This window comes from Onychostruthus taczanowskii, unplaced genomic scaffold (assembly GCF_017590055.1).
Source record: "Onychostruthus taczanowskii isolate IOZ18803 unplaced genomic scaffold, ASM1759005v1 scaffold48, whole genome shotgun sequence".
Lineage (NCBI taxonomy): Eukaryota > Metazoa > Chordata > Aves > Passeriformes > Passeridae > Onychostruthus > Onychostruthus taczanowskii.
The window spans coordinates 501,213-526,894 of record NW_024502347.1 but is presented as its reverse complement, the minus strand read 5'-3'; the positions used below and the strand labels follow the sequence as shown (position 1 = coordinate 526,894).

The following is a 25,682-nucleotide window of genomic DNA, read 5'->3' as shown; positions in this document are numbered from 1 at the left end:
AAAAATAAAAGCAGAACGTACAGATATGCTACCTTTTTACAATATTCACTACTTCCTGGAAAAGAGTTCTTTCATCAGTAGCGTAACTGACTTCTAGTCCTGTAACTCCAGATCTTGTAAGCAAGGGGGCTTGGTCTCTGCTCCCTAGAAAATAAAAGTAAAAAAACCTGTTACAATTTAGAAGCAATTTCATTACTTCAGTCAACAATACTGCTTTAGAATAAAACATACAACCAAAAAAAAGTATGGAACACAACTTATTTTTATCTTTAATAATTATCACAATTAATTCCATGGACTTATTTTATTCCTCTTGGGTGGAATAATGTTTTCTTTTCACTTTGTAGAATTCTGCCAGAGTGGTAATCTTGCACAGATTCTCAGATAGAAGTATACCCGATTAGTGAGAAACTTCACTATTTTACATGCACAGGAGTCCAGCTCCTGGAAAATTACTTTTAGTAAGAAATATGAAATGACTATATGACAGCTCACACACTGTTTTTATGCAAAATATAATTTTAATTGCTATCTCAGAGTAGTGCTTTGCAAAACGCCTTACAGAATGAAAATGCTATATAACAGTACAGTTCTTTTTTTCAGCACACTAAGTTATGACAGAAACGGAAAAACGTCACCAACTGCTCACTTAGTGCACATTAAGAGTGTCCACATTGATAATGTCTGAGTAATATCTAAATTTGTATGCATGTAGGAACTCAGCATTTGCCTTCCATATTAAAAAAACCCTCTTTAAATGAATAATGCACATATTCTGTTTTCTCTACACAACAGGCAGTATGATCTCTGTTACAGTGGCGACGTAGATTTTAGGAACTGGAGTTTTTAAAAGGCATTCTACTTTGACACATTCTTAAGATCTTAAGAATTAAGGAAAGTGTGCTTTCAGAAATAAATGTTAAAACAAGTACTGTGACTTACAAAGCAATAATAACACAAAAGGGGAAAAAAAAGATGTATGTCAATGTCAAGTCACTCCACATGGAACTCAGAAAGTTCTAACCAAGAAAATATTGACAGCACACATCAATTAAAGCAACGAATGTCACAATAACATTTAAACACATCATTTTATTTCACTAACAAAACCAGATCCAAACCTTCGTTTTTTCAAAGTATCATTGGACCTATTACAGAAAGCTTTTTCTTGATAAACTATCAGTGGCACACACACCTAGGGAGCCATAGTGGCTATACTGTGGAAAAATCTCAGTAAGGTAATAGAAATATATTTTTTAAGATAGTAACAAGCATATAATACCAGAATAAAATTCACTGAGAATAAGAAGAACTTAGCTTAACATGATATAATATCTACAATATTTGAAAAATACACTGGTAAAAGAAGAAGCTATTGCCTTATTGCTAATTTTTTTTGTAGGTTTTTGTCCATGCTTAAAATTTTAGACAGTATTTTGTGGTTTGATACACATTCACATTGCCAAAGAAACCCTGAAAGAAAGAGGACTACTTTGGGGATGTTTTTTGGTTGGTTTTTTTTGGTTGGATTTTTTTTTTACTAGCCTAAACCAGTGGTACTCAACCTTTAACAGCTGGAGAGCCACTTCTTAATAAAATGGAGTTGTAGAGCACCATAAAAAATCAAGTATCAACGGTGTGATTTTTTTTCCACCATGACACTTCAATGTGTGACGATTCTGCCTTAATGCCACCACACATTGATACATCACGACATGACACATCAGCATCCTCTCTCCCAGCAGCATTCTGTCTTCAATCCCTTCTGGCTGCTAGGAGGGAGTGGGGTGGAGGGGTGGAAGGGGCAAAAGGGCAAGTTTTTCCCCATTCTGCCCCACAGCTGCTGGGTGGGAGGTGATCTCTACTCTTACCTGTGGGGGGATCCCAGCAGCTCCTTTTCTTTCCCCCTATGGGAGGGGGAACTTCAGCGACTCCCACACTGCTGGTCCATTTGCTCAGTGCTCCCCGCGCTGCCTGATAGAGTGGAGCGCCGATCAGATGCCTACATTGCGAGAGCCGCCTGTAGGGCCATGAAGAGCCACATCCGGCTCTAGAGCCACAGGTTGAGTATCACTGGTCTAAACAAAGCCAAAAAGGTACAATAGAATAAGGGCCCCTGTTTGGATCCTAAAAGGATCAGATAAAACCACAAAAATAACCCTTAAGTAAAATATAAAACATACTGTCTTGCTTTTAACATTTTCTACTTGCAGCTATCCAGCAACTTGAGTAGGAAACTAAAGGCAGGTTTTCCTCTTTACACTTTTAGAACACTGCAGGAGCTTGTCCACAAGTATGCAAACATGGATATTTTGCACACGCAAGTGCCATTTGTGGTTTGCAGCCCATGCAATAGTTCTTTGGAAGATATAAGCAGGAAAACTCCATATTTAATATGGCCATTCAACAAGACAAAATTAAATGAGATACGTAGTAATATAGATACTCTATTACATTTTGCTTGCTACTGTTTGATTACTATGAAATAGCATTTCTGTAAAATATAATACGAAAAAAAGAAATAGGAACCTTGGCTTGAGAGTGTCCTGCCTCTATCAATCACTATAGCACCAGTGATTTCTTTTTTGTCGGTATTTGGCAGTGCTGAGTCTGATGAGACGCAGTAGAATAAAGCACAGATTGGATCAAACTCTGGATCTGGTTCCAAATCTCGTCTTGTTCGAGCATGCAACTCCATGCTGATGAGGGTAAGGTGCTGGACCTAGCAACAAATAAAGACAGCATGTTGGTTTGTTCTGCAAGTTTCTTAAAAAAATTAAGAGAAGACTATCTGTGCAAATGAGGACAGTGCAGACATTTATATGGTGGTATTACATTGTAACTACAAGGTTCCACCCTAAAATTAACAGAAGTGATTAATCATGAATCTTTGGATCTCATTTTTTTGCAATCAGCACCATCTTAGGAAAAACTAAGATTCATCATTAAACACAGCTTTATACTCAGTTATGAAAATTCAGTATGTGTGTCTGAGTACTGTATTCTTCTACTAAAAGCAGAAAATAAGACAAAAACCAGATAATGTTCAACTTCAACAATTGTAAATTCCTGTAGTGTTTTCAAACACCTTTGTATATTGAACTGAATCACATTTCTGAACTGATCAAGAACAAAGAATCACTCTTGGTCTTTCTTCTCCCTTCCCCCCCCCCACCCAAGACAAGCATGAAGACTAAGCCTTACAGGAAGGTAGGGAGACTACCTAACTTTGCCTTCAGGTGCATTAATGAACTTCCACATCATATTGCCAGAGCTTTTTGCAAAATGGTTTACATTTAGAAAATGCTAATCCCTATGTACTGTGAAGTTTTGACTCTGCAGTAAAGACAGTATTATTTAATATTGTTTCAACACTATGTTGCTGCTCCGTTGTCTTGCATAATATTGCTCATAATGTGGATTAATGGAGAGGTTGGACAAATTATAAGTGAAAAATTAGAAGTATTTCTGTGTATATAGGATGCTCTGGGGGCAGCCTGATTTCCTCTAGATTTGCATGCTAAATCGCTACAAACATCACTGGGTGAAATTTTACTATCAAAGCTCCATCTCCATTTCCCCCAGGATCACTGTGGCTTCTCTTATGTCCTTTATTTAGTGCTATCTCCCTATCTCCTCTATAAACTGGCCAACAGCTAATTCCAGGTGTGCAGACTGTCTAGGAGTCTGTATATGACTGTCTCATATACACAGGCTGCTTGCCCTGTCAGCAGCCAAACACAGCAGTACTGTATTTACACTGCTTCCCTTTCTCCAGCACTTGGATTCCTCTCCCCAAACACTCACCTACATTAGATAGATATAATCTAAAGACCTTCTTTGAGATAGGCACCCTTTTGTTAAATGGAGTAGAAACTGCCCAACAGGTTCAGAAGGTAACAAGTAGAAATACCAGGAGGGCCTTACTAAGTGCTGCTGGATGCCGTATTTCTTAAGGAAACAATCCATGAAAATTATGGTCAACTAGTTTTTTAAGTAATGTTTTTATGCAAAACTTACTATTTCTTCCTTCTGATTTTTCCCTTATTTTTATTTTTAAAGGGAGGTTTACCATCTTCTCAACCAAAATACTGTGAAGTCTAGTTCAATACTGTTAGAGGCATTGGACATCAAGCTGAAACTGGCAGATCAACTACTTATAAGCTGCAGACATCACACACTGATTAATTTTTAAGTCACTTAGGGACCCAAGAGAAAATGATTTTTTATTTTCATATAAAATCAGCTTGATAAATTATAATTTTATATGATGTGACATGTAAGAGTAAAGTTACCTCATGTAAAGATTTTGCTTCCTGCAGGTTTTCCACACTGACTTTAAAACCGTAAGTATTATTTAAAGATGGTCCTTCAATCTGGGAAGTCTCTTTCTTTGGAGCACCGAGGGCAGCAAATTGATTCTTATCAAGCAGGTGAAGAAAAGAGAAAACACATGTTGCTAAACTCATATGTAATATTAATAATAGGCAATAGTAAATACAAATTTATCAATGAAAATGCAAATGCTACACTGCAAATTACTAAAAAGTCCCCAACCTCTTACTATCTCCTCATTTCATTTTTCAGCATGCAAACAACTTCTGTATCTTTCTGCCTTTTAGGAATAATTTTAATTCACAGCAAAGCAAGAGGCAGCTTGAAATACTTAAAAAACCTCCCAAACAATGAAAAACTCCCAGAACTCTACTGAAAAAAATACCCCAGTCCCACACATATTAGCTTTCTTGGAAATCTGAGATATGGAAACCAGCAGTTCTCTATCCTTTCTTGAGCAACAATTTGTCAAAAACTCCTGTTTGAATAATCACTTTTTAAGGCACTGAAATAAAGGTATATTAAGTATCTCCTTGAAATAGGTGAATACCAGTATACTGAGAAGAAAAAACTATTGGGTCACTCCAGTAATGCACCTAGCCCTCCATTCTGTTCCAACATGGAGAGCAGTTTAACACTGTTTAAGTAAAACAAATCCAATCTCTTTCTCCTCTGTTGGCACAACACAAACTGCCATCCTTGTTTTCAGAAAATGCTTGGAACATTGTCTGAAAACTAATACACATAGAGACACATAAATATACACAGGTCTGGGTGTATGTATATAAAAAAGGGAAATCACACTACAACTTAAAAAGGATGTTGTAACTCAAAGAGCAAAACATCTTTACATGGTGTCTCTTTAGTGTTTCACTAGTATCTCACTACCCTAGAGCAGCACCTTCAATCTCCAACTTATACCCGCTTCCCCCAAATTAAACTCATAAATTTCTAACTTTCAGTGTGCTCTGATTCTACAACAATTGTACCATACCATTTTAAGTGTATTTTCAAGATGTTAACAGCAAAAGACAAAAACAACAAAGAAGAAAGAATGGAAATGTGTACATGCCCTAAAATAAAATACATCTGTGCAGAAAATGTTAATTTACCTTCATTTGTGTAGTTAGAAGTACTCTTCGAAGTCCATCAGTATTACTTCCCCTCTTCTGGCTCAGTTTCTGAGCTTTTGGTTCTGTAAACATGAGTGAAAGACTACTTAGCCTCAATTGTATTGTCTAGGCATTAAACAACATGCAGGGAACAAAAGAGGCATTTCATTAACATTAACAAGCAAATATTACACACATAAGCAAATACAGCTTTATCCTTTGTCAAATCCAAAGCACAACTACTACAATTTGGTATTTATGGACATATAGGAACATAAATAAGTTACAAAGCCTCAAATCATTATAATCTTGAACACTGCAACGTTACTCAAACTCTACACTGAGATTATTTTTTGGAAAAATACAAACAATATAGTCAACAAGATTAAAATAATCCCCCAAAGAAGCAATACTTCTAAATTAAGCTTTTAACCAGCACTTCAGAGTTCAGATACTAGAGACTGTTAGGAAGCAAATGGATGTTCTACTTCTAGATTTCTTCAGTAATTCAATAGTTACTCTGACAATAATGCACGGCACTTTTCCTTTAAAAAACTAATTTAAAATATATTTTCGCAGAGATCTAATTTTTTCTCATTATGTCAAAAGAAATATATTTAGATTTGTGTGTGTATTATTAGAATCACTTAATGGATTTACCTGCAGATAAAGGAGTAAAACCAAGAACTTCAGGTATTCCATCTTGTTTTTTTCGGTGCACAATGGGTGTACTGTGTAGACAAACTGATTCAGAATTTCCAGGATCTTCATTATGTGGAAATGGAGATGTGTCAAAGGACGTTCGAATGTTCTCCTGGGTACATGGAGAATTTTGTACACTTCCAACATAATTTCCTTCCATAGAAGACAAAATAATATCCTGATTCTTCCACTCTGTGTCTTCTAAACTGGACGGTTTAGGATCTGGAGATGCCACCTGTTGCCAAGGAGGAAGCACTGGAGAATCTGGAGAACTGTAACTGACATAATAATCTTCCTCCTCCTCCTCCTCCTCCTTATAATGTTCTAGAGCTGAAGTAGTGTGTGCCTTGCTTGCACATGAAGTTTTATTAGAGTCTATGTCATTTTTAGTATTTACAGAAGTTCCTATGGCGCTTATGGATTTATCACAGGTTTCCTTGGTTGGAGTTTTTGTATTTTCTGCCATGGAGGCAGGAGAATTCTTTGTAGGCACAATAGGTCTTTCATCTTCCAGGCTAGAAAAACTCAAATCTTTAGCTACTTTTATTACTTCTATAGATTTCTCTTCAGACAATACTGCAGAGCTGAAATTCTCATCTGCCTTTGCCTGCTCAGCAGGATGACTCTTAGGCAATTTCTTGAAATGTTCATACTCTTCTTTGGCATGAAGCCATATCTGAACTTGCTGTTGGCTTGGAGCACATTTGCATGGCATTATGACTATTTTTTTGTCTTCACTAGTTTTATGGCTATTACTTTCTCTTTTATTAACAGTAGAGTGACCATAATGAGGAGGAGATCCGGGTCTAGGACTTTCGGTCATTGCTGAAAATGCAGTCTTCCAGAGTCGCAGACCTTCTAATGAGAAGTCCCCCTCAAACTCAAGGAGGTCATTTGGAAGTCTGGTTTCCACTGTGAGAAGCCGCCCTCCAATCTCCCTGTGAAGAAAAAATAGTTTGAATTTTGACTGTTTTACTCCAAAATGCACTGCAGGCTGTCCTCCAGATGATAGAAAAGCAGAGTACTGTCAACTAGTTTTCTCACTATGCAATTCCTATGGGTAGTATTTTTATTTTACAAACCACAAAGGCAAATTCCCACTTACTACAACAATATGCAATAAAAAAATCCAAAGTATCATGAAAGAAAATGGGTATTTGGACTGGAAACACAGTAATTTTCAACTTCATATGGATGTATATCAGATGGGATCTTTCACATATCCATGCCACCTAAGAGCATAAAATTGTTTACAGGAATAAATTAACATTTAATATAATCACAATCACCTGTAGACAAAAATGCATTTAACACAGTACCTTGGCTTTTCTGGAGCATCTGAAGGATTGCTGCAGAACGGTTCCTGATAAACTGTTTCTGCCAGATCATGATCCACCAAAGTTGCCATGATTTCTTCACGACTGGGTGGGGACATGAGAGGCTTAAGAATGTGAGCAGTACGAGGTGTAAAGCTTCCATTCTTTGATTGCGAGGGAGAACTGGTTGATCTTGGGGAACTGTCTGGAGTTGGAGTTAATGCTTCATTGTTTCTTGACACATGCAATTCTAAATCCTCAGAAGCTGCATCTAGAAGTTCACCATCAGGTGATGACAATAAGGATGTAAAAGAGGTATTAACTGAATCAAGTGGTTGACAGGGTTCAAAAGTGGTTTCTTTTCTAATGTGGCTTTGAATCCAGTCTGAGCAGGTTGGCTGAGAAAGATTAAGAAATCTCTCTTTATTTACCGTATTTCTATTCAATTTGAACTTTTCATTTAAACAGACTTCAGTCTCTTGGGTACAAGAGGTATCAATAAAACTAGATCTAGAAGTTGAAGAATGAATGGTTTTCCTCCATTGACTATGGCAGTGGTTCTCACTATTATCTAGTGAAGTCTTCTCAAAAAGTTCAGGGCTCAGGGAACCAGACCGTATCCATTTATTTCTGCTTGAAGAATGTTGGTTTTCTTCCTCAGATTTTTGGTCATTATGACACAGAAAATCACCTTCTGTTATTTGTCCAGAACCAAGATCCTGAACTGCGTCACTCAAGAATTTCTGAGGCAAATTTTGATCTGCTGGGACAAACTGGCTTGCAGAATAAAAACTGCAAAATCCACTTTGCCCTATAGTGTTAATATCAAAGTTGTAATTGTGGTCTGGAGATAAGCTGTCTTCAAGTGAATAGCAGCTTTCAAAACCAGGGTCTGAAAAAAAAATGGGGCTGTCATTAGATACAGAATGATCAATGCAATTAGTAACTGGCTGGCTTGAAGACTCCTTTTTTGCAAGTTTTGCTGCTTTTTCTTTAGGTTTTGTGCTCCTGGGAGAACGAGATTTTCTTGATGATGCGACTGGCCGTGACCTTTTGATGGCTTTATTCTGTTCAAGAGGGCATGGTATGCCCTTGCTCAGCTGTGTTTTGTCTGGCAATGGCTCCTGTGCAATACTGGCATTCTGAGCTTTCTGCTGTCTCTTCTGGAGCAACTCTTTCAAAACAGCCAGACCAGACTGTCCTTCACCAAATGTTGATGGGGCCACTATATTCCTGTTTTTGTACTGGGAGATGGGTTTTGGTTGCATGGTTGTTTCTGACAGAGGCCTTTGTTTTATGGTTTCTGGTTTAAAATGTGACATATCCAAAATAAATCCTCTCTGGTTTTGATCACAATTTAACTGTTTCACTGGACTCTTCAAAGATGTTACAAAACAGTTTTTAGGCAGTTGAAGTGGCCCAGGGTTTTCCTCAGATGGCTTAAGAATAGAAGAACAAGGATCAGAATGCTTGGACGCCTCTGGTAAACAAAAAATCTGCTGTTGACTATTGTCTTTACAATGCAAATAGTTAGTGGTATGTAATTGATCCATCTTTGCTGTGTCCAGAGAGTCACGAGTTTCATTTAATTTCCCAGCTGGTGGCAAATACCTCATTTGCAAATTTTTTATCTCTTCTGCTTTTGGAGAAGTCTTATCTTTTGAGATATGAGCATTCTGTGTTATGTGAGTTGAGTGATTAGATGGATCAAATATGTTTTGAATGAGAGCAGAGTCTTTCATTCTAAATATAGCACTCTGAGTCCTGGACCTTTGAGAGCTCATTTTTGGTACTTCCCTTACAGATGCTGTGGGAGTAGATGTGAAAGATGCATGAGGGTCTTCCCGTGGAGCAGGCAAACACTGTGCATCTACAGGCTTATCCATTTCCACCAGTGAATGAAAACAGCCCGATGAATTACCTTGTGCATCAGCTGAAGGGAGCTGTGCTGATGGAAGATATCCAGCTGAATAGCCAGGAAGAGGACTGTCTTTGAGGTTGTGAAGTGGCTGAGAGCAGACAGAGTTGTAAGAAATCTCATGAGGATCTTGATGCTTCAGCACAAACTTGACTTCTGTAGTAGAATGACTACTTACTTTTTCATCTTTAAATACAACGCGTTTTCTTGAGGACGCTTTTTCAGCCAGTTTTTGTTTTGTTCTAGGTTTCTTCTTTCCATCATCTGGTGTTTTATCAACCTGATTAATCTTTTTCTTTTTCTTGGTAGATACAGTGGGGCTAGCAAATTTCTTTTTACATTTCTTAACCTGAGTTTTTGCTCTACTAGTTTTTCCTACACTAGTATTAACAGTCTTGCTGTTGTAGATATTGGGCCCCCTACTAAATAAAGCTTCTCTGTCCAGGTTGGTCAAAATTTCTTCTGCTTTTGGATCAGTGGGAGACCAGCAGCGAGGTGGAGATGTGTTTACTGGGCTTGTGCTTCTCTCAGAAAGAAAACCTAACTTAGACATAACATCGCTATAGTTATAGTCACAGTCTTCAGCTTCAGCACTATAGGAGGGAGAAGGCGGAGAAAGAATTGTATGAGTCCTTTTCCTGAAAGATAAAGTTCTTTTAATATTTGTACTACCTGTTTTTTGTGGTTTTCCAGCTTTTTTCTTGGTTGACTTATGCTTTGCTTTCCTTTTGTGACTTTTCTTTGGTGTTAGTGGATAAATAGGATATTTGGTTGCAGGAGAGTCAGGAACTTTTGGCCAAAAGTCCTTTAAAGGTGCAAGCTTTTTATATAAATTCATCTTTTCCTCTGTGAGTACTACTCTTTCCTCACTAGAATCTACTTTCCCCAATTTAACAAGCATATTTTTTCTCCCTCTAAATCTATTGATGATAATATATTTAATAATAACAGGTGGCAATTTTTTAGAAAGTTTTCTACGCTTTCGAGACTTCTGAGACCCATCCAAACTTTCAACACTTTCTATCGGTTGAGGTAGATTAATTTTTGAGTTGTGTGCGACGAAGCTCGATTCACTGTCTTCAGTCTCATAATTTACCTTCCTTTTCGTTCGGAGCGTGTACTTATTCCCACACAGTCCAAACGACTGCTCAGTTTCAAGAGATCCATCTGCAAACTGGCAGTCAGTGTAATTAGCAGTACTTGTAGGCATTTTGTTTTCAAAAGCCTCAAGAGGAACTTGAACCAAGTCACTAGGTAAAGCACTATCCTTTTCAGGAATGTTACTACAAGCATTACCTTGGGTATAGCAGCCTTCCTTCACTGATGCAACATCATTTACACTTGCAGGCTCCTGACGATTGATAAAACTATGCTTCTTTTTATTCAGTTTCAGCCTGGACTGTTTGTTGCCCTGCTGTAATTTATATGTCACAGGAGCTAACTTCTGTGGTCGACTGAGACAATTAGAAAGAACAACACTAGGAAAGAACATATAATGTGCTGCTTGTTGACTGAGGCTTGGCTTTTCCGCCTTGTGCTCCTGAAATTCTTCATACCTAATTTTAAGCTTATTAAGGCCACCTTCATCAGTGTTATTTTCAAGTGAATGTACCACAGTTCGACTGCCTCCTGAACAAGATACCAATTCACAATTTTCTGTAGCTGTTGCTGGAAAAAAACTATTTATACTTGCACTGCTGGATTTTTCATTTACTTCAGAGGACATTTTACCTTTGGAGTGGCTCATATCAGTGAAGTTATATAAATTTTTATTCAACATGTTGTCACCAATATGGCGGCCCACATGCATAAAGGAGACCTCCTTTTCAGCCTTTCTAATGCTAATGTACTTCCTACTAGGTATCGGTCTGTTCACTGATGAAATATCATCTTCATAGTCAAAAATATTATTTCCACATGAAGGAACTGGGAGAGTATCTTTCTTGTTACTCTCTTTGTGAGAGTTTTCTGCATGGGTACTATTGCTGAATGGAGTTGGGTACTTGGCTGAGTAAGTGCTTTCTTTTGTAAGAGAATGGACTGAAAGTTCAGGTCTTGTTTCTGTGTTTGGTTGTGAGAGGTCTTCTACAAAATCTTCATTATTCAAAACATGGTTAGAAAGGGCACTTGTGTGTTTACACTGAAAAGTAATTTTAGCAGAAGATGGGGGTTCTAGTGTAGCAGCATCTTTGTGAAAGATTGAGGTCTTTACAGACATTTTGCTTGTTGCAATGACGGAGGAGTGAGTTCGAGAACTTTCATTGTTCAAAGGATTGTCTGAAATGGAAGAAAAGCAATTTTATTCTAGTTTTCCTGTAATAAATAACCTAAGGCATTAAAAATTTTAATAGTATTTTCCTGAAAGCTTTCCCATCCAAATAAGAAACAAAACTCTTGCAAATCACATTACATTTATCATCATGACAACTAGAGACCCTGACTACATGAGTTGCTTTATCAAAATCACATTGTCAGTACATTTGTCTCAGGCATTTTGTCAGTTATTCCTCAATGGCTGACTTGCATACAATTGTCAAAGACTTCATGCTGACTTTCTGAAAGAAGGCTTCACAATCACTTTCAGATGACTATATAAAAACAGACTGATTTCTAAAAAAGTTTGTGCCCTGCTTTGTCCCTGAGAAGTATTGGCTCTGAAAAACAAAATTCTTGTTTAGATGACCTTCCCCGTGCAGAAAAGTCATTGCACAGAAAGCTGAAGTAGTATGTCTCACAATATAGCTATGGCTTTATATGAACTGTGCTGTGTGCTAAACAGAGGTAGCTTCCTGCACTTCTATAAAGCAGAGCAATACAGCACCCATTCAGGTGTTCATGCAAGAAGCTTGCACCAGTTAGTTGGATCCTGGACTCATAACCATGCATTAATGTTCCCACATAATCTGAGACCAGCAGGTGCTGTGGTAATTTGTCCTGTGCAGACTCATCACATGGTATATGTGTGATGATTTTCATCTCTTCTGGTGATACTTTCACCATATTTATTGCGGGGCAAGTATGGACAGAGACGTGGTAACAAATTAACAAGTGTGTGCTTGCTCATAACCTTGCTGAATAAGTAGTTTGACAGAGGTTGTACCACTGCAAAGGCAGCTACCACAGAGCACCTGGCACACAGAAATTTGTTCATGTATTCACCTCTTTAGCTGAAATGTTGAAGGGGAATAGATGTTATGAAACATGCTACATGACCTGAAAGCATGTGCTGCACACTGATGTACTAGACTGGAGATCCTTTGGGCCTTTAGTCTAAGTCTCAACTAGTTTGGGGATCATTTTAGATTCAGGCTGCCTTCAGCTTAGCAATTTATTTGCTGCTGGCTGAGAAAAATAAAAGGAAGTCCCAATCTGTTCCTAGAATATTTTCTGACGCATACACATAGTGCCTGAGCTGTGAAGCACAGCTGGGAGCCACTGCCTATTATTCTTTGAAGGCAGGAGTCCACAGAGAGAATGAGGATGATTAACTGAAAACTCAGAAAATGGGAGTTTGGCGGTGTCAACAAACACCTGGAAAATACCTGGCTATTCAGATATAAAAACTACAAAAATACTTGTCAGTCAGTCAGATTATATGGACACAGATTAATGTGTGTATAGGCATTTTCTAATTCAGACAACCTGGACTGAGGTCTGCTTTGAATTTACTGTATCTCGTATTATAAGAAATCAGTGTAAAAGTTGACAGTAATACGCTTTCTAAGCCGACGTGACATTTCACATACTAAAAACATGCTTAAATTTAAAGAATTACTTAAGAAACAGTCTCTTTAGCCAACAGCATCTCTTATTACAACAAATTAGAAAGTATGGCAAACAAGGAAAATTACAATTTTGTATCTGACAAAAGCATACCATATTAGCAGTACATCAAATCATGTATTAATCTTATCATTATACCCATAAAAACAAAGGAAAAGCAAACTATGTTTTAAACACTGAACACAAAAGAATAGCTGTGGTTATCTATAATCTATCTAGTAAGGTCATATAGTTCACTTTCTCAACTGAACATTATAATGTGACTTGCAGATTTTCTAATGAAACAAATAATATTATTTATATATTTCTCTAACTTCAAAGTGTGCATTCTGTTGACTAATGTTATTTGATCAAAGACAACATGTTATAAAGGTGGCAAAAAATCTCTACAGATTAATTTATTTTTTTACAGATTTTGAAAGGCAGTTCCTTTTGCAGAGGGTTTGCCACTGCATAGTTTTAACTCATGCAATCCCAAATGCAAACATGCAATCTGTGGAATGAAACACAAGCCCAAACTAAGACTCACTATAGTTTAGCATGTGTGGCAAATACTTGCAAAGAGTCATCTAAAACCACACAGTAATACATTCATTATTTACAATAATCCCAGGAGGATAAATGGTCCCACAAAATCATTACTTTTAATAGAATGTTTGTTTTTTTTAATACTTTAACTTTTAATATCATGTTTAATTAGAGAACTAATTCAACTATGTCCTTTTTTGGATCATTGATACAATTTGAAAACCAGATTCTGGTAATTCATAGAGGGCACTGAGATTAAAATACAAGTGTTTTTCAAGGAAGATGTTAAGGGTCTGCTTCTGCAATCTGTTGAGAACTTTTCCTTCCAATTGAAATGCAGACTGCAAATGGTCAGCACTTTTGAGAACTAGCAATTTGATGTGAAAATGAATTATGACTGAACTTCCAAAGCCGATTTTCTATTTACTTACCACCATTTTCATCTGCAGTTCCATCTAACTGAGGTATTGAGAGATTAGTTAGGAGCATATTATTACCACTCCACTCCATTTCTTCCTCTGAAGATGAATCCTCTTCTGTAGAACTTCGATGCATATTTTTGCCAGCTGACCTGGAGGAAAGTGAAGGAACTAACTGATGCATAATACTTCTATTAGCAAACACCATGAGCCACAGGGAACACGAAACTCAGTGGTGTGTCATGCTATGTGGTTGTGTAATTTGGGGGAGCAAAAGGAAACAAACAAAAATTTTGACACATTTCTCACCGAGAAAGTCAAAATATTATTCAATGTTACTATTACAAGAGGCAACAGGGGTAGCCAACTCTTCTAAACAGCAGGATTCACTCACTTAAGAAGATACAGAGAAAGCATTTTGATGTTTTAGTTCAATTTGACTGCAATTTAATTTCACTGCTTCAAAGTGCTTGAAGCTTGAAGACTAAACCAACTATGCAAAATTTCTTCAGTTTAGCTGTTAGCAAACAGATGTTGACTTTTTTGAGGGTTTTTTTTGTTAAGAAGTCTTTAGTCTATTATAACATTTATCTTTGGGCAGGCTTAACTATATCACAGCCAACAAAACCATGCTTCATTCCACCTCTCACTGAGTATTCTGAAGTGGCTGTTCTTAATCATTAAGCTGCTTTTACTAAGTTAACTGTTCTACACTGCCATGTTTACAGTCATAAATTCACTGGGGAAAAAAAAAAGGAAGCAAATCTACAAAGAAAAGCTTCCCTGGATTTTTTGTGCTTGCTTTATATGGGCATAGGGGAAGGAAGAATATCACAGAAAACCACAAAGAACACATCCTCCAGTATATTATAACTCTACAACCACTTAGGAATTTGATTTCTTCTTGAAAATAAAGTGTGAGATGGATAAAATTCTTACCAGAAATAAGCTATTCTGTGGCTACACTAAAGAAATCCAGATACATATTAAGGAATTGAAGTTTGGGGTTTTTAAACTTGTTTATTGTTTGTTTAAGTTTTTATAATACCTTAAAAGATATAAATACAACTGTTTTGAATTTACAGGAAGGAAAATCCACAATAACGTAAATACAGTTTACTTTTGCAGAACTTTTTTATGACTGGAGTTAGACCAGCATGAATTATATGTATGGTACCACCCCAGACATCTGAATGTCAGCACGGAGCTAATTTAGATCAGGACAGATTTGTTAGTTCAGAAACAACAGGTTCAAATGTAAGCACATCATTTCCACTCACATCTGGAAGCATGACTTGGAGAATCAAGTAACAAGCACAGCTAGGTACAGTCTCCATGATCTAAGTGAGCTTAGCTGTCCCTCTTCTATGTTCCCAAAACATGGAAAAGCACAGCACAAAGCAATCAGCTTGATACGCAAATTAATATCAAATTGGGGATGTTTCTTTCAACCTGAATTATGCTGTAATCCCAGGTAAATCTTTGTCAACTTTAGTAAACCAAATCAGCTTCGTGATGACTTCTGCAGGTAACTTGGATTTCTCCTCATTCAAGCCTATGAGTTTGGATTCCAGGAAAATTTATGTAACACATATATAACACCGCACATGAACTAGTCCAGGTCTTGGTGGGCTTTGCTCTCCTGATGGGCTTTTTTTTCCAGTTCAATACAAATCAAACCCAAGCCATCTAATTCATTCAATAGGGTGTGCTTACTCCTCATTAGCTCAAAAGGCTTTCTGAGATAATGTAGGACTGATAAATATTCACTAACATAAAAGCCTTAGTATGGATATGCAAGGATGCATTAGAAAGCCACACAGATGGAATGAGCCTGAGCAGAGTAAAGTGAGATACACCATCAGACTCAAACTGGTTCTTCATGCATGAGCAGAATCATGCAGTGGGCCAAGATGCCCATGGCTTGTATCTGAAACCAGTCCAAATTCTGTAGAGATCTCAGTGAAAGAGAACTTGTAATTCCCTCTGAACACAAGACCACTCCCTGTGGAAGCACATGGTATGTACATTTTCCCTAGTGTTTTCTGTCTGGGATTAAGGTGTAGGCATATGTGAGTAAGATATTAGTGAGACAGCTCATCAAGTCTCTTGAGTTTTTAAATAGGATTCTTTACTGCATGAAAGCAGTTAATTGCTTCAGGATCCTCCCTGCCCCCTGAAGTTGTACAGTCAAGCCCATACAGAGCTGTGCCTGAGCTAATGAATTCTGCAAGATACAGGTTTTCACAGTAACTACCACTAAACTGAAGTTTGATGTTAAGTGTCTTGTATGGAAATTTCAACTTTTCAGACTACTGGAGGGGAAAAAAACATAGAAAATCAAAGGTCAGATAGGAAAATTAGCTTTAGAGATCAATTATCTCTAGAACTAGAAGACTAATGAACTAACTTCTGGGTCTGTTACAACTTTAATGTGCCTTTGGGAAATAAAAGAAGCATTTCTATACCTTTCTGGCTCTCTGAAACATAGTATGATTACAATTTCTGATGTAGAAAAAAACCCCAAATATAAAAATGTTGTGTCTGTGAAGTTCCTCATACTTCAAACAGAATTATAAATATCAGAAATTGTGCTGAAAGCAGGGGTCAAGAGAAACTGGATATAGCTTCTTTCAGTGCCTGTCAAACCAGACTTACAAAAGGTCATTACAACCTGAGGTGTTCCAAGAATCTTGACCTTAAATATCCTGAAGTTGCTGACCTTTAGCAGTCAAGCGGAATGAGCAACACTCATGTTTTGATTTAGACTTTGAACACGGAAACCAATGGATGTTTCTTCCTCAGGTTTCTTGGTTAGTCTTCATATGAATACTTCTTAAATATTGACTTTAGTAAAAGATGTACAAGATACACCTTAACATTTGTATCATAGCCAAGGTGTGACCTTACAAGCAAGTTACCACTAAAGGTTTTCTTGTATTTGGACTTGCAGAAGAAAAAGCCTACTTAATTCTTCCTCAAAGAGCAAGCTAGAAGCTTACATTTGGCCAATCTTAAACACTTAATCTTTATTTCCAGATAACACTGATGACTCACATCATCATCTAAACAACCTGCCTTCCATCCCAAGATCTGCACAGATTTTACCACATTGTTAACAGAGACCTCTATACCTCTCATTAGGCTCATAACATACTTGAAAACAAGGGGGAAGGAAAAGATCTGGCAAGAAAAAAAACAAAGTAAGAAAAGAAAATATATACCTCCTTTTTTGCCCAGGCTCTTCCATGTTACTGTCCCACCTTTGGGACATCAGCAAGCTAAGTTCCATTTCTTCTTTCTCACACTGTGGCTCATTTTCTTCATCGTCACTGTTCTGAGAATTTCGCCAGCTTCCAAGAGAACGATGGTGAGAGAGTGTTTTTTGATGTCCCATCTGATATCCATCATTCTCCAGTCCAGCCAACAGATCAATCATGGCCTCATCAGCACTACTGCCCACTGCAGAAAAAGCCCATACAAGTAGAATCTGTATTTTGTTCTACTTGTAAATGACTAGTTACAATCTACCAGTAAAAAACACAACCAAGCAAACCAAACAAAAAAGCCCCTCACCATTTAAAAATCTACTAGTTTTTTACTGTCTAAGGCAAGGCATGCCACAGAAATAAAGCTCTTTTCATATCTTACTTTTTTCAAATTTTATGACTTATCTTTTCTAGCTCTGTATCTAAAACTTGACAACTTTCTTTCTTTCTTTCTGCCCTGCTCTTCTGATTGCACCAGATTCAGTGGACACACTTCTCTCTCTCTCTCCACTCTTCTATTTATTCTTCATATTCAGTAAAGCTTCACTCTCCCCTTTAATTTCAGCTTGAGTGCCAGGTTCTGAAGAATCACTGCCTTCTCTTGCTCAAGAGCTGCATTAGCTTTGAGCACTTTTTTCTGTATCATTGAGGACTTTCAGTCACTGTATCTTGTGAAAAGGGATGCTGACTATTCCTCCTTCTGTTCTTAAATATAATGCTCAACTTTGCCTCCCTTTTCATGTCACTATAAGCTGTTCTATTCCAAGGTTTCTCTAAACACTGAAAGTTTACCTGATTTCACTCCTGCCTTAAATTTCATATTTCTTTTATTTGACCCAAGCTTTTGTAATTTATGCACTTCCCTTATTTTTTTTTATTTTCCTTAAAAATCCTTCCAAGTCACAATTTTTTCTCACTCTCTTCCTACTTACCTATTATCTGACCTCATAACCAATTTATGACCTCCAGTCTACCAGGCATCTTTGTTACTTCTCTCTCCTTGTCTGGTTGAAGAACTACAATCTCTAATTTCTTTCCTCAGGTAGCATCGTATGATTACAATATCTTTAGAATTGTATAAAATAGATCTCAACACTGGTGAAAAAGGCATTTTTCATATTTTGCAAAGGCTTCAAAAGATACCATGCAACCCTGTATAACAGAAACCAACCACCTTTCCAGAGTTTTTGAATTAACCCACTTTCAATTATACTTTCTGTTCCTGGCTCCTTTGCCCTTTGTGAGGCTCATCATTAAACTCCAACCTCTACTTCATGCTAATATGAACCTTGGGGTGTAATTTACACTGAATAGCAGAAGTCATGTAGTTCACAGTCAATGTGGCACTACAACTCTACTAGAGGAATAGTGAACACTGGTGCAGGCTATGAGGGAGCATAAGAGACCCAAATATGAAGATGTTACTCATAGTCACACAAGATACCAGGAATCAGCATGACAAGAAGGGAGGAGACAAAGAAAGAGAAAAAAAAATAATATAATCTCAATTTGATTATCTAGTCAATGGAAAAAAACCACTGCAATTTGGTTGAGCAGTTCAAATGTACAGTCATAAGGCATACTCTACATATTATTTTAGCCACTTTTTATCCTCTCAGGTATGCTCACGTTTGCCACCTCCCACAGAATTTCTTATAGTTCTTTCAATAAATGCAAATCCTTGCCTATAAAACTTCTATAATCAAAATCTTGCCTATTCTCTGTAAAATAAAACAGCACTACAGTCTTAATCTAACCTCACCTACTCAAGTACTCCTCCTTTCTTAGCAAGAACAGATTTCAAGGTTGTATTACCCACAGACATATACTGTTGCCCAAGCACATACTCATACGCTATAGGCATCAGAAGAAATGGAGGCTACTATGGGTTTTGAATACTCCTCCCTGATCCACACAATGTGGTTCACATTAACATTATACATTATGTTTACCAAAGAACACACATAGAGATATATCCTGAACTATGTGCTTTTCATCTCCTTTAGAGTATTTGAACTATTTCTACCCCATGTAGTTTTTCATACAAGTTCCTTTCTTGGTTATTTTATGGTTGTTTCCCCCTCGTGCCTCGCAATTTTACTGTAATGGTTTTTCTCCTCCTCTTAAATATTTTACTTCTTGTTTCTTTGCCTTCAACCATTCTTTGTATCTAAAATTTTTGGGAAATGCTCTACTGCAACAGATCACATGCGTGTTTTCTACCTTAACTGTATGAGTCTCTATTGAGACAGTCAAAATCATCTTCATTCTGGTAATTTTAGCCTTACAGCCCTAGGAGCATAAGGAAGAGTAATATCCACAAGAGACTGCATTGAGCTGACCTGGCAAGAGGGCAGAGCTTTCTGAACCAGGTAAACACAGCAGCCTCTATAAATACAGTCCTGGTGACATTTCTTAGAAAACACAGGGTGTGTTTTGGTGGTGGTAGGGTATGTGTCTCATCCTTTCTGAAAAACTCCTTGAGGAAAATTACTTACTTTCTTTTGTGATGGGTAGCCTAAGGGAACACAAAGACTGTGGAACAATAAAATAGTCTGGAAGAAAAGACATTCCAGTCATACTCACTAAAAACTGTAGTCTGATTCAGTCTTTGAGACAAAGGCTGAAAGCTTTGACTATTCTCCACAATGTTTAAAATTGCTTCTTCATTAATAAGTGCTTCCTCTTCTTTATCAGTATGCATCCTATTGGAGTCTTTAAAAGAAAAAAAGGATGAGAAAGCATAAAACTTCCAAGTCAGAGACATCAATACATTATGAAAGCAAGACAGTTCAGAATGGATTTTACTATCCAAGTATATTTCCTATATTGCCATTATTTGCTGTAGCAATTTTAGAAAGGCTTACTCTAACAATAACAAAAACCAAAACTACTCTTTGGTTTTTCATAACTAACAATCACAACTTCCTTGGCTTACTTCTGTTAATAGTATGAACAGCCAAATCATGACACAGATTTATGCCTAAACAATGAGTATATTAAAAAACTCACCTTTGCCCATCTGTTTATCATCATGCACTTCTACTGTATTAGCTGGTGTACACGGAAAGGCTTCAGGAGAAAGTACCTCAGAATGTAGTGTTAGCTCAGCAGAGAACTCCTCTGATCCATTACTGTAGTCCAATGATCCTGACAATGTTCTAGTTAATTGAAAAGCAAGTTTTAAATGCATATTTAAGGTTTGCATAGAATACTATATTTTATGACAAATGGCTAAACACTTACACAGAGAAGTCATTTTGCTTGAGAATTTCTTTAAGTCTCTTCTGAAAAAATTTTTCACTCTCTGTTGCTGGCACAAATCCACGGTCTTTAAAATTTGAAAAATATTTGTTATTCAGTTTTACTTTGACCTCTCAACACAGAGAGCAGCTAAAATTACTGGTTTTATTAGAAAAAGGCTCAAAGTTGAAGTGCCTGCTAATTTTCAGTGCCAAATCCGAGTGTATTTCCAAGTGTATTTAAAAAACCTTAAAATACTTAACATACTCCCAACTGATCTCATTTGCAACTGTGAGTAACAACAGCATTTACAAATCATGATGCAATTACCCCAAGGTGAGCATCCAAGAAAAATCAGTGAACATTTTTGAGAAGTCTGGCTTATACAGCCTCAATAACATTACACAGAAACACAGGAAAAAAGTTAAGCAGAAAGTAGTGTGCCTTAGCCAGGAACCTGCCTCTTTCCTTCTTTCTGTCTTACTTGCCAAATATCATTGATATTTTAAAAGAAATATGGCCTACGTTCTATGGAGAATAGCCTGTTCACTATGCAATTTCGTTGCAGAGCACAGTCTTCCCCATGTAACGAATTTTACATAATAACAGGGGCAAAGACAGGAATTTGTCTATCCTATTAGAATTTTAATCTAATATCACCTTGGCTATATTTCTGCAGAAATTCAATGGGACTGCCTTTATGCATAAACTACAACAGAAAGCTTCAAGATAAAGAGATTTAGTTTTGTTGGTATTTAAATGTTTTCCATCACAAAGCATACAATCTTAACTACCATTTATCATTCATTCTGTCTAGAATGTTTTGCACACAGCTGAATCATGATGTTGTTAGGCAAGGTTAGGTCATCTTACTTTCAAAATTGGAAAACACATACTGGACCAACAGTAAGCCTGGAAGTAAAAATACAGTACATCTAAAAATCCCTCAGACATGATACACCAATTTAAATTCTGTCCTCTTGCTTCCTTCTCATTCAAAGTTTTGGCTTAACAGCTGCTCAATTGTTTGGGTTTTTTTTACCTTGTGACTCAGGTGGCTTAATCTGAGAAGATTCACATTTCTGCCTCCGTCGCTGCTTTTCATCCTCCCATATAGCTTGCAAACCAGGGTTCCTGCCAATCTGGGCTGAAATACGCAATTATACATGAAGGGAAGTCTGCCAAAATGACAAAGCATTCTTTCCCCAAGCTGGATTCTGACACTTTTCTTCATCTCTTTGTCATTCTAGCCTGTTATTTTTTAATTGCCATTCCTGCCTTACTCTAGGATTTGGTACCATGTAAAAGTTAAGGCGTAACTTCATTTGCTTTCTAGAACTTTAGCTTTTTCTTGTCTTCCCACCAAGTAGTGTATATATGTATATAAAGGTGTATGTACACACATATGCATACATGCACACATGATATTGGTATTTTCATTAGTATTTTTCCTATAGGTCTGAAACCTTCTATTATGCATCAAAACAAATTTTATATTGCTCTGATAAGACACTGTTTTTATAACCTCTTTTCTTTCAGAGTTAATTATTTTTCTTTAAACTTTAAAAATTTGGAAATAAACAATTCACTAACACTGAAATACAGCTTGTGATTTAAGTAAGATGAGCTTTAAAAGAAGAGTGAACTATGACAACATGGTTTCTGTTCTAAAACCATTTAACATGGAAAGTTATTAACACTTCACCTTCAATATCCAGTTGATTCAAAATGTCAGCAGCTACTGCATCCACCTCCAATTCACAGGTACTTTGTGGCTCAACACCTTTCAACATTAAAGAGCTGTGATAACATAAATACCACAGATTAATTTTATCAATATAGTGAGTTTGAAACATGCATCATCACTGTTTCTTAACTGGACTATTACCTAAAATTGTTTAGAGGCAACAGGAGTGACTAACTGAATGCAGAATTAACAGTTCCCATCCTAATCTGAAAGTCCTTAAACTGATGATCATATTCAAATCTAATTAGATAAGAAATCTGTATCTTCAACTTCAAGGGTTTAGCTTTTTCTTTTGTGAGGAGAAGAGAAAGAGCTGGCAGATAACTCCAACTACCAAAAGCAATTGCAATAATGTTCTTCTCCTTAAATACAAGATGAAATGTTCTATATAACTCAGCAAACAGGACCCGGTGTGTAGGCAGGATCATGCACCCAGAAAACACAGTGGCAAGAACTTTTCTTTCTCATTCACAGTTCAGAACAATGCAGAGCACTTTAACATTTACAGCTAGTTTTTTCTGGAGTTTATTTAGCTTGGTGAATAAGAAAGGGAGTACTAACAACCCACACACATGCTGAACTAAGGATAGCTGGTTTGATGAAGACTTGAAATGAAAGACTAGAAACAGATTCAAGATTGCTGTACAATTATTTGATCACCTTCCTGCTGTGCCTTTCAGATCTGCAAATGTCAGTGTCCTTCCACCTGTTGCTGTCAGTGAACAAGTTTTCAGCAGTCCATGAAGGAAGGTAACAAACAAATCATCTTGCAAAAGTCCTCTTACCCTTTAAAATCTTTTAGGGTAACACTGAAAATCCACTCCAAGCTCTTCAACATTCTAGTAGGGCTTATAGCAATAGGACAAGAAGTAAGTTTTAAACTGATAGAGAGTAAATTTAGACTAGATGTAAGGAAGATTCTGTTTTATGATGAGGGTGACGAAATGCTGGAACAGGCTGTCAAAAGAGGTGGGAGAAGTCCCATCTCTGGAAACACGTAATGTCAGGTTACAGGGCTCTAAGAAACTTAATGTAGTTGAAGCTGTTCCTGTTCATAGCAGGAGGGCTGGACTAGATGTCATTTAAAGGTCTTTTTGAACCCAAACTATTTTATGATTCTCTGCACACTTTTAAAGACAATCCACTGCCATCATGTCCCTCTGTTCCCAGTCATGCCATCAGCTAGGAAACAAGCCTACAATATGCTCGAAGTGCGTACTTTTTGTGTCACACACTTACTGTGTTCACTCATCAAAGGATTCAAGCAGAGCTCTGCCTGCACAGTGGGCAACAGGAACTGGAGGCAAGCTGTAACTTGTATTTTGATCTCACAGTAACAAATGACTGCAAGAGCACCGGGAAACAAGACTGAGGGAAGAGGCTGCAAGAATTGCTAGCTCCCTTTAGAAAATCAAACCACTTCTGGGAACAAGCAAAAAGGACCATGACACAGAATGGTCAGTGACATCAGAAATGTGGTGTAAAGACTTGCCTTGACTTGTCTGGAAAATACAAAAATCAAAGATCTGAGCTTCCCACTTTCACTTATTTCCTCTTTTAAAAGACAATAAAAAGACCCAAAAACTAAAGGGGTTTGAGAGAAAGACGAGGAGCCTTTCTGTCAAAAACTAGTTATTTCAATTTACATGGCATATTATTCAAATTAAAAACACTGAGATAATAACACGCCTTTTCTGAAACAAATCTAGGATTTATCACTATAGTTGTCTTTAACACTTCCATGATGAAAGCAGGGCTGGCAGTCAAAACTGCACACTCCAAAGAGTTACGTGTAAGCTAACAAAGACACCTGACACACAGGAAATTCTTCATTAGACTTGAGAGAATGTCTTCCCAATACCACTGGTTCATTAGTTTGGCATTTAACATCCTTGTCAAGGTGAGCTGCTAGACACTTGCATAAGTTGAAGTCATGGCAGTAGCACTACAAGCTTCTGCAACATTCAGGTAAGCCACAAAGGCCAAGAAGTCGTTTGTTCCCAGTTCAGGAAAACCCTTGAAGGGTATATGAAAGCAGAGCAGCTTTAACTGGCCCTTCTAACATTTTAATTTATGTTGATTAAAACAAAACCATGAGGTGGTGAGGGGGGAGTACAAACTGCCCTGAAGTACAGTTATTTAACATAGTTACATGCTGCTTTGGGAACTGTTTCATCTCAGTATTGGCAATAGCTTGGTCAGCTGTTATGTTTGGTGCTTTTGCTCACCTAAACCAAATGTGTGCAACATACCGGGAAAATACACAAAGTAACTGTATTTCCCATTTTCCCCGATCAAGACACATTTCCTCAGCAGCTACAGTGCTGTTTTTAGCACGTGAGAAGACACATGAAGAAGTCAGAACATGTCTAGTCTCCTCCCAGAGGAAGTTAATTGAAAATATGAACTATTTCATGTCATTAGCAGTTGTAATGCCTTGGAATATATTCAGGAGTGGCCTGTTCAGTACAGATCACTTTATACAACAGACTAATCACCTGCCTCACATCGCATGCATCGGTTTTGCAAAGGAAAATAGTGGTTTAGGTAATGCCCAAATCATGATTTGAGAATATCTGTATTAGAACAAGGTTGGAAAAGACGAATTAGCAAGTCCCAGGCAATGCCTTTCACAGCATCTATGTTTCATTTGGTAAGAAGAAACGTAAAGAGACTTGTTCACAAGATAAAACTTGTAATACAGGTATATAAAAGACAGGCTTGAGTGAGGTAGTGTAGAAGGAACCAGACGCAGGAGAACAGAAATTTACTCCTGAAGAAGGAAGATAAATCAGGGTTGCACAACACTGACTTGCCATGACTAGGCTACTTGGGATACTAATACTAATTAATTTCAAATTGCATTTTATATCTACACTCTAGGTGAAAAACTGCAATACAAATCATTTTACTTTGTATAAAAAGCTTCAAATACATTATTTTGAGAACAGAGAAAATGGTCCTTATTTTTGAAGAATGCAACAGTTTGTTCACACTATCCACTGAGATAAAAACTATAGTTTAGGATGCAACTTGCACTCCTTGGTTTCTCACATGTTGAGATAATGAATTAAAGCTACAGCTAACAATTTTTTACAAAGTGCTCACTACAAACAGCTAGGTAGATCAAAGCCCTTAAAAATCTTGAATAATCAATAAGGTCAGTATCTTAATTCACCAATTAATTTAATTACACCCTAAGGAAACAAGGTCTGTAATGATCCCATCTAAGGTATTTGTAACATTAAACTGAGCACAAGAGACAAAAGCTAACTTCATGGAGTATCTGAAAGGTGTTACTCAACTGTGC

General features: G+C 37.1%; 1 protein-coding gene across 2 annotated transcripts in view; it reads right to left on the bottom strand.

The window, feature by feature from the left end:
• REV3L (REV3 like, DNA directed polymerase zeta catalytic subunit) overlaps nucleotides 1-25,682 on the bottom strand; it is a 113,375-nt gene that overhangs the window by 33,238 nt on the left and 54,455 nt on the right. For both annotated transcript variants that reach the window (XM_041414846.1, XM_041414847.1), the window contains exons 6-18: nucleotides 22,331-22,425; nucleotides 21,668-21,772; nucleotides 20,629-20,713; nucleotides 20,395-20,543; nucleotides 19,969-20,097; nucleotides 17,338-17,575; nucleotides 14,126-14,265; nucleotides 7,469-11,660; nucleotides 6,108-7,087; nucleotides 5,448-5,530; nucleotides 4,296-4,421; nucleotides 2,530-2,722; nucleotides 33-144 (exon numbers count right to left, since the gene is read on the bottom strand). In XM_041414846.1, the coding sequence (XP_041270780.1) occupies nucleotides 33-144; nucleotides 2,530-2,722; nucleotides 4,296-4,421; nucleotides 5,448-5,530; nucleotides 6,108-7,087; nucleotides 7,469-11,660; nucleotides 14,126-14,265; nucleotides 17,338-17,575; nucleotides 19,969-20,097; nucleotides 20,395-20,543; nucleotides 20,629-20,713; nucleotides 21,668-21,772; nucleotides 22,331-22,425 (6,627 nt within the window). The remainder of the gene's footprint in view (nucleotides 1-32; nucleotides 145-2,529; nucleotides 2,723-4,295; nucleotides 4,422-5,447; nucleotides 5,531-6,107; nucleotides 7,088-7,468; nucleotides 11,661-14,125; nucleotides 14,266-17,337; nucleotides 17,576-19,968; nucleotides 20,098-20,394; nucleotides 20,544-20,628; nucleotides 20,714-21,667; nucleotides 21,773-22,330; nucleotides 22,426-25,682) is intronic.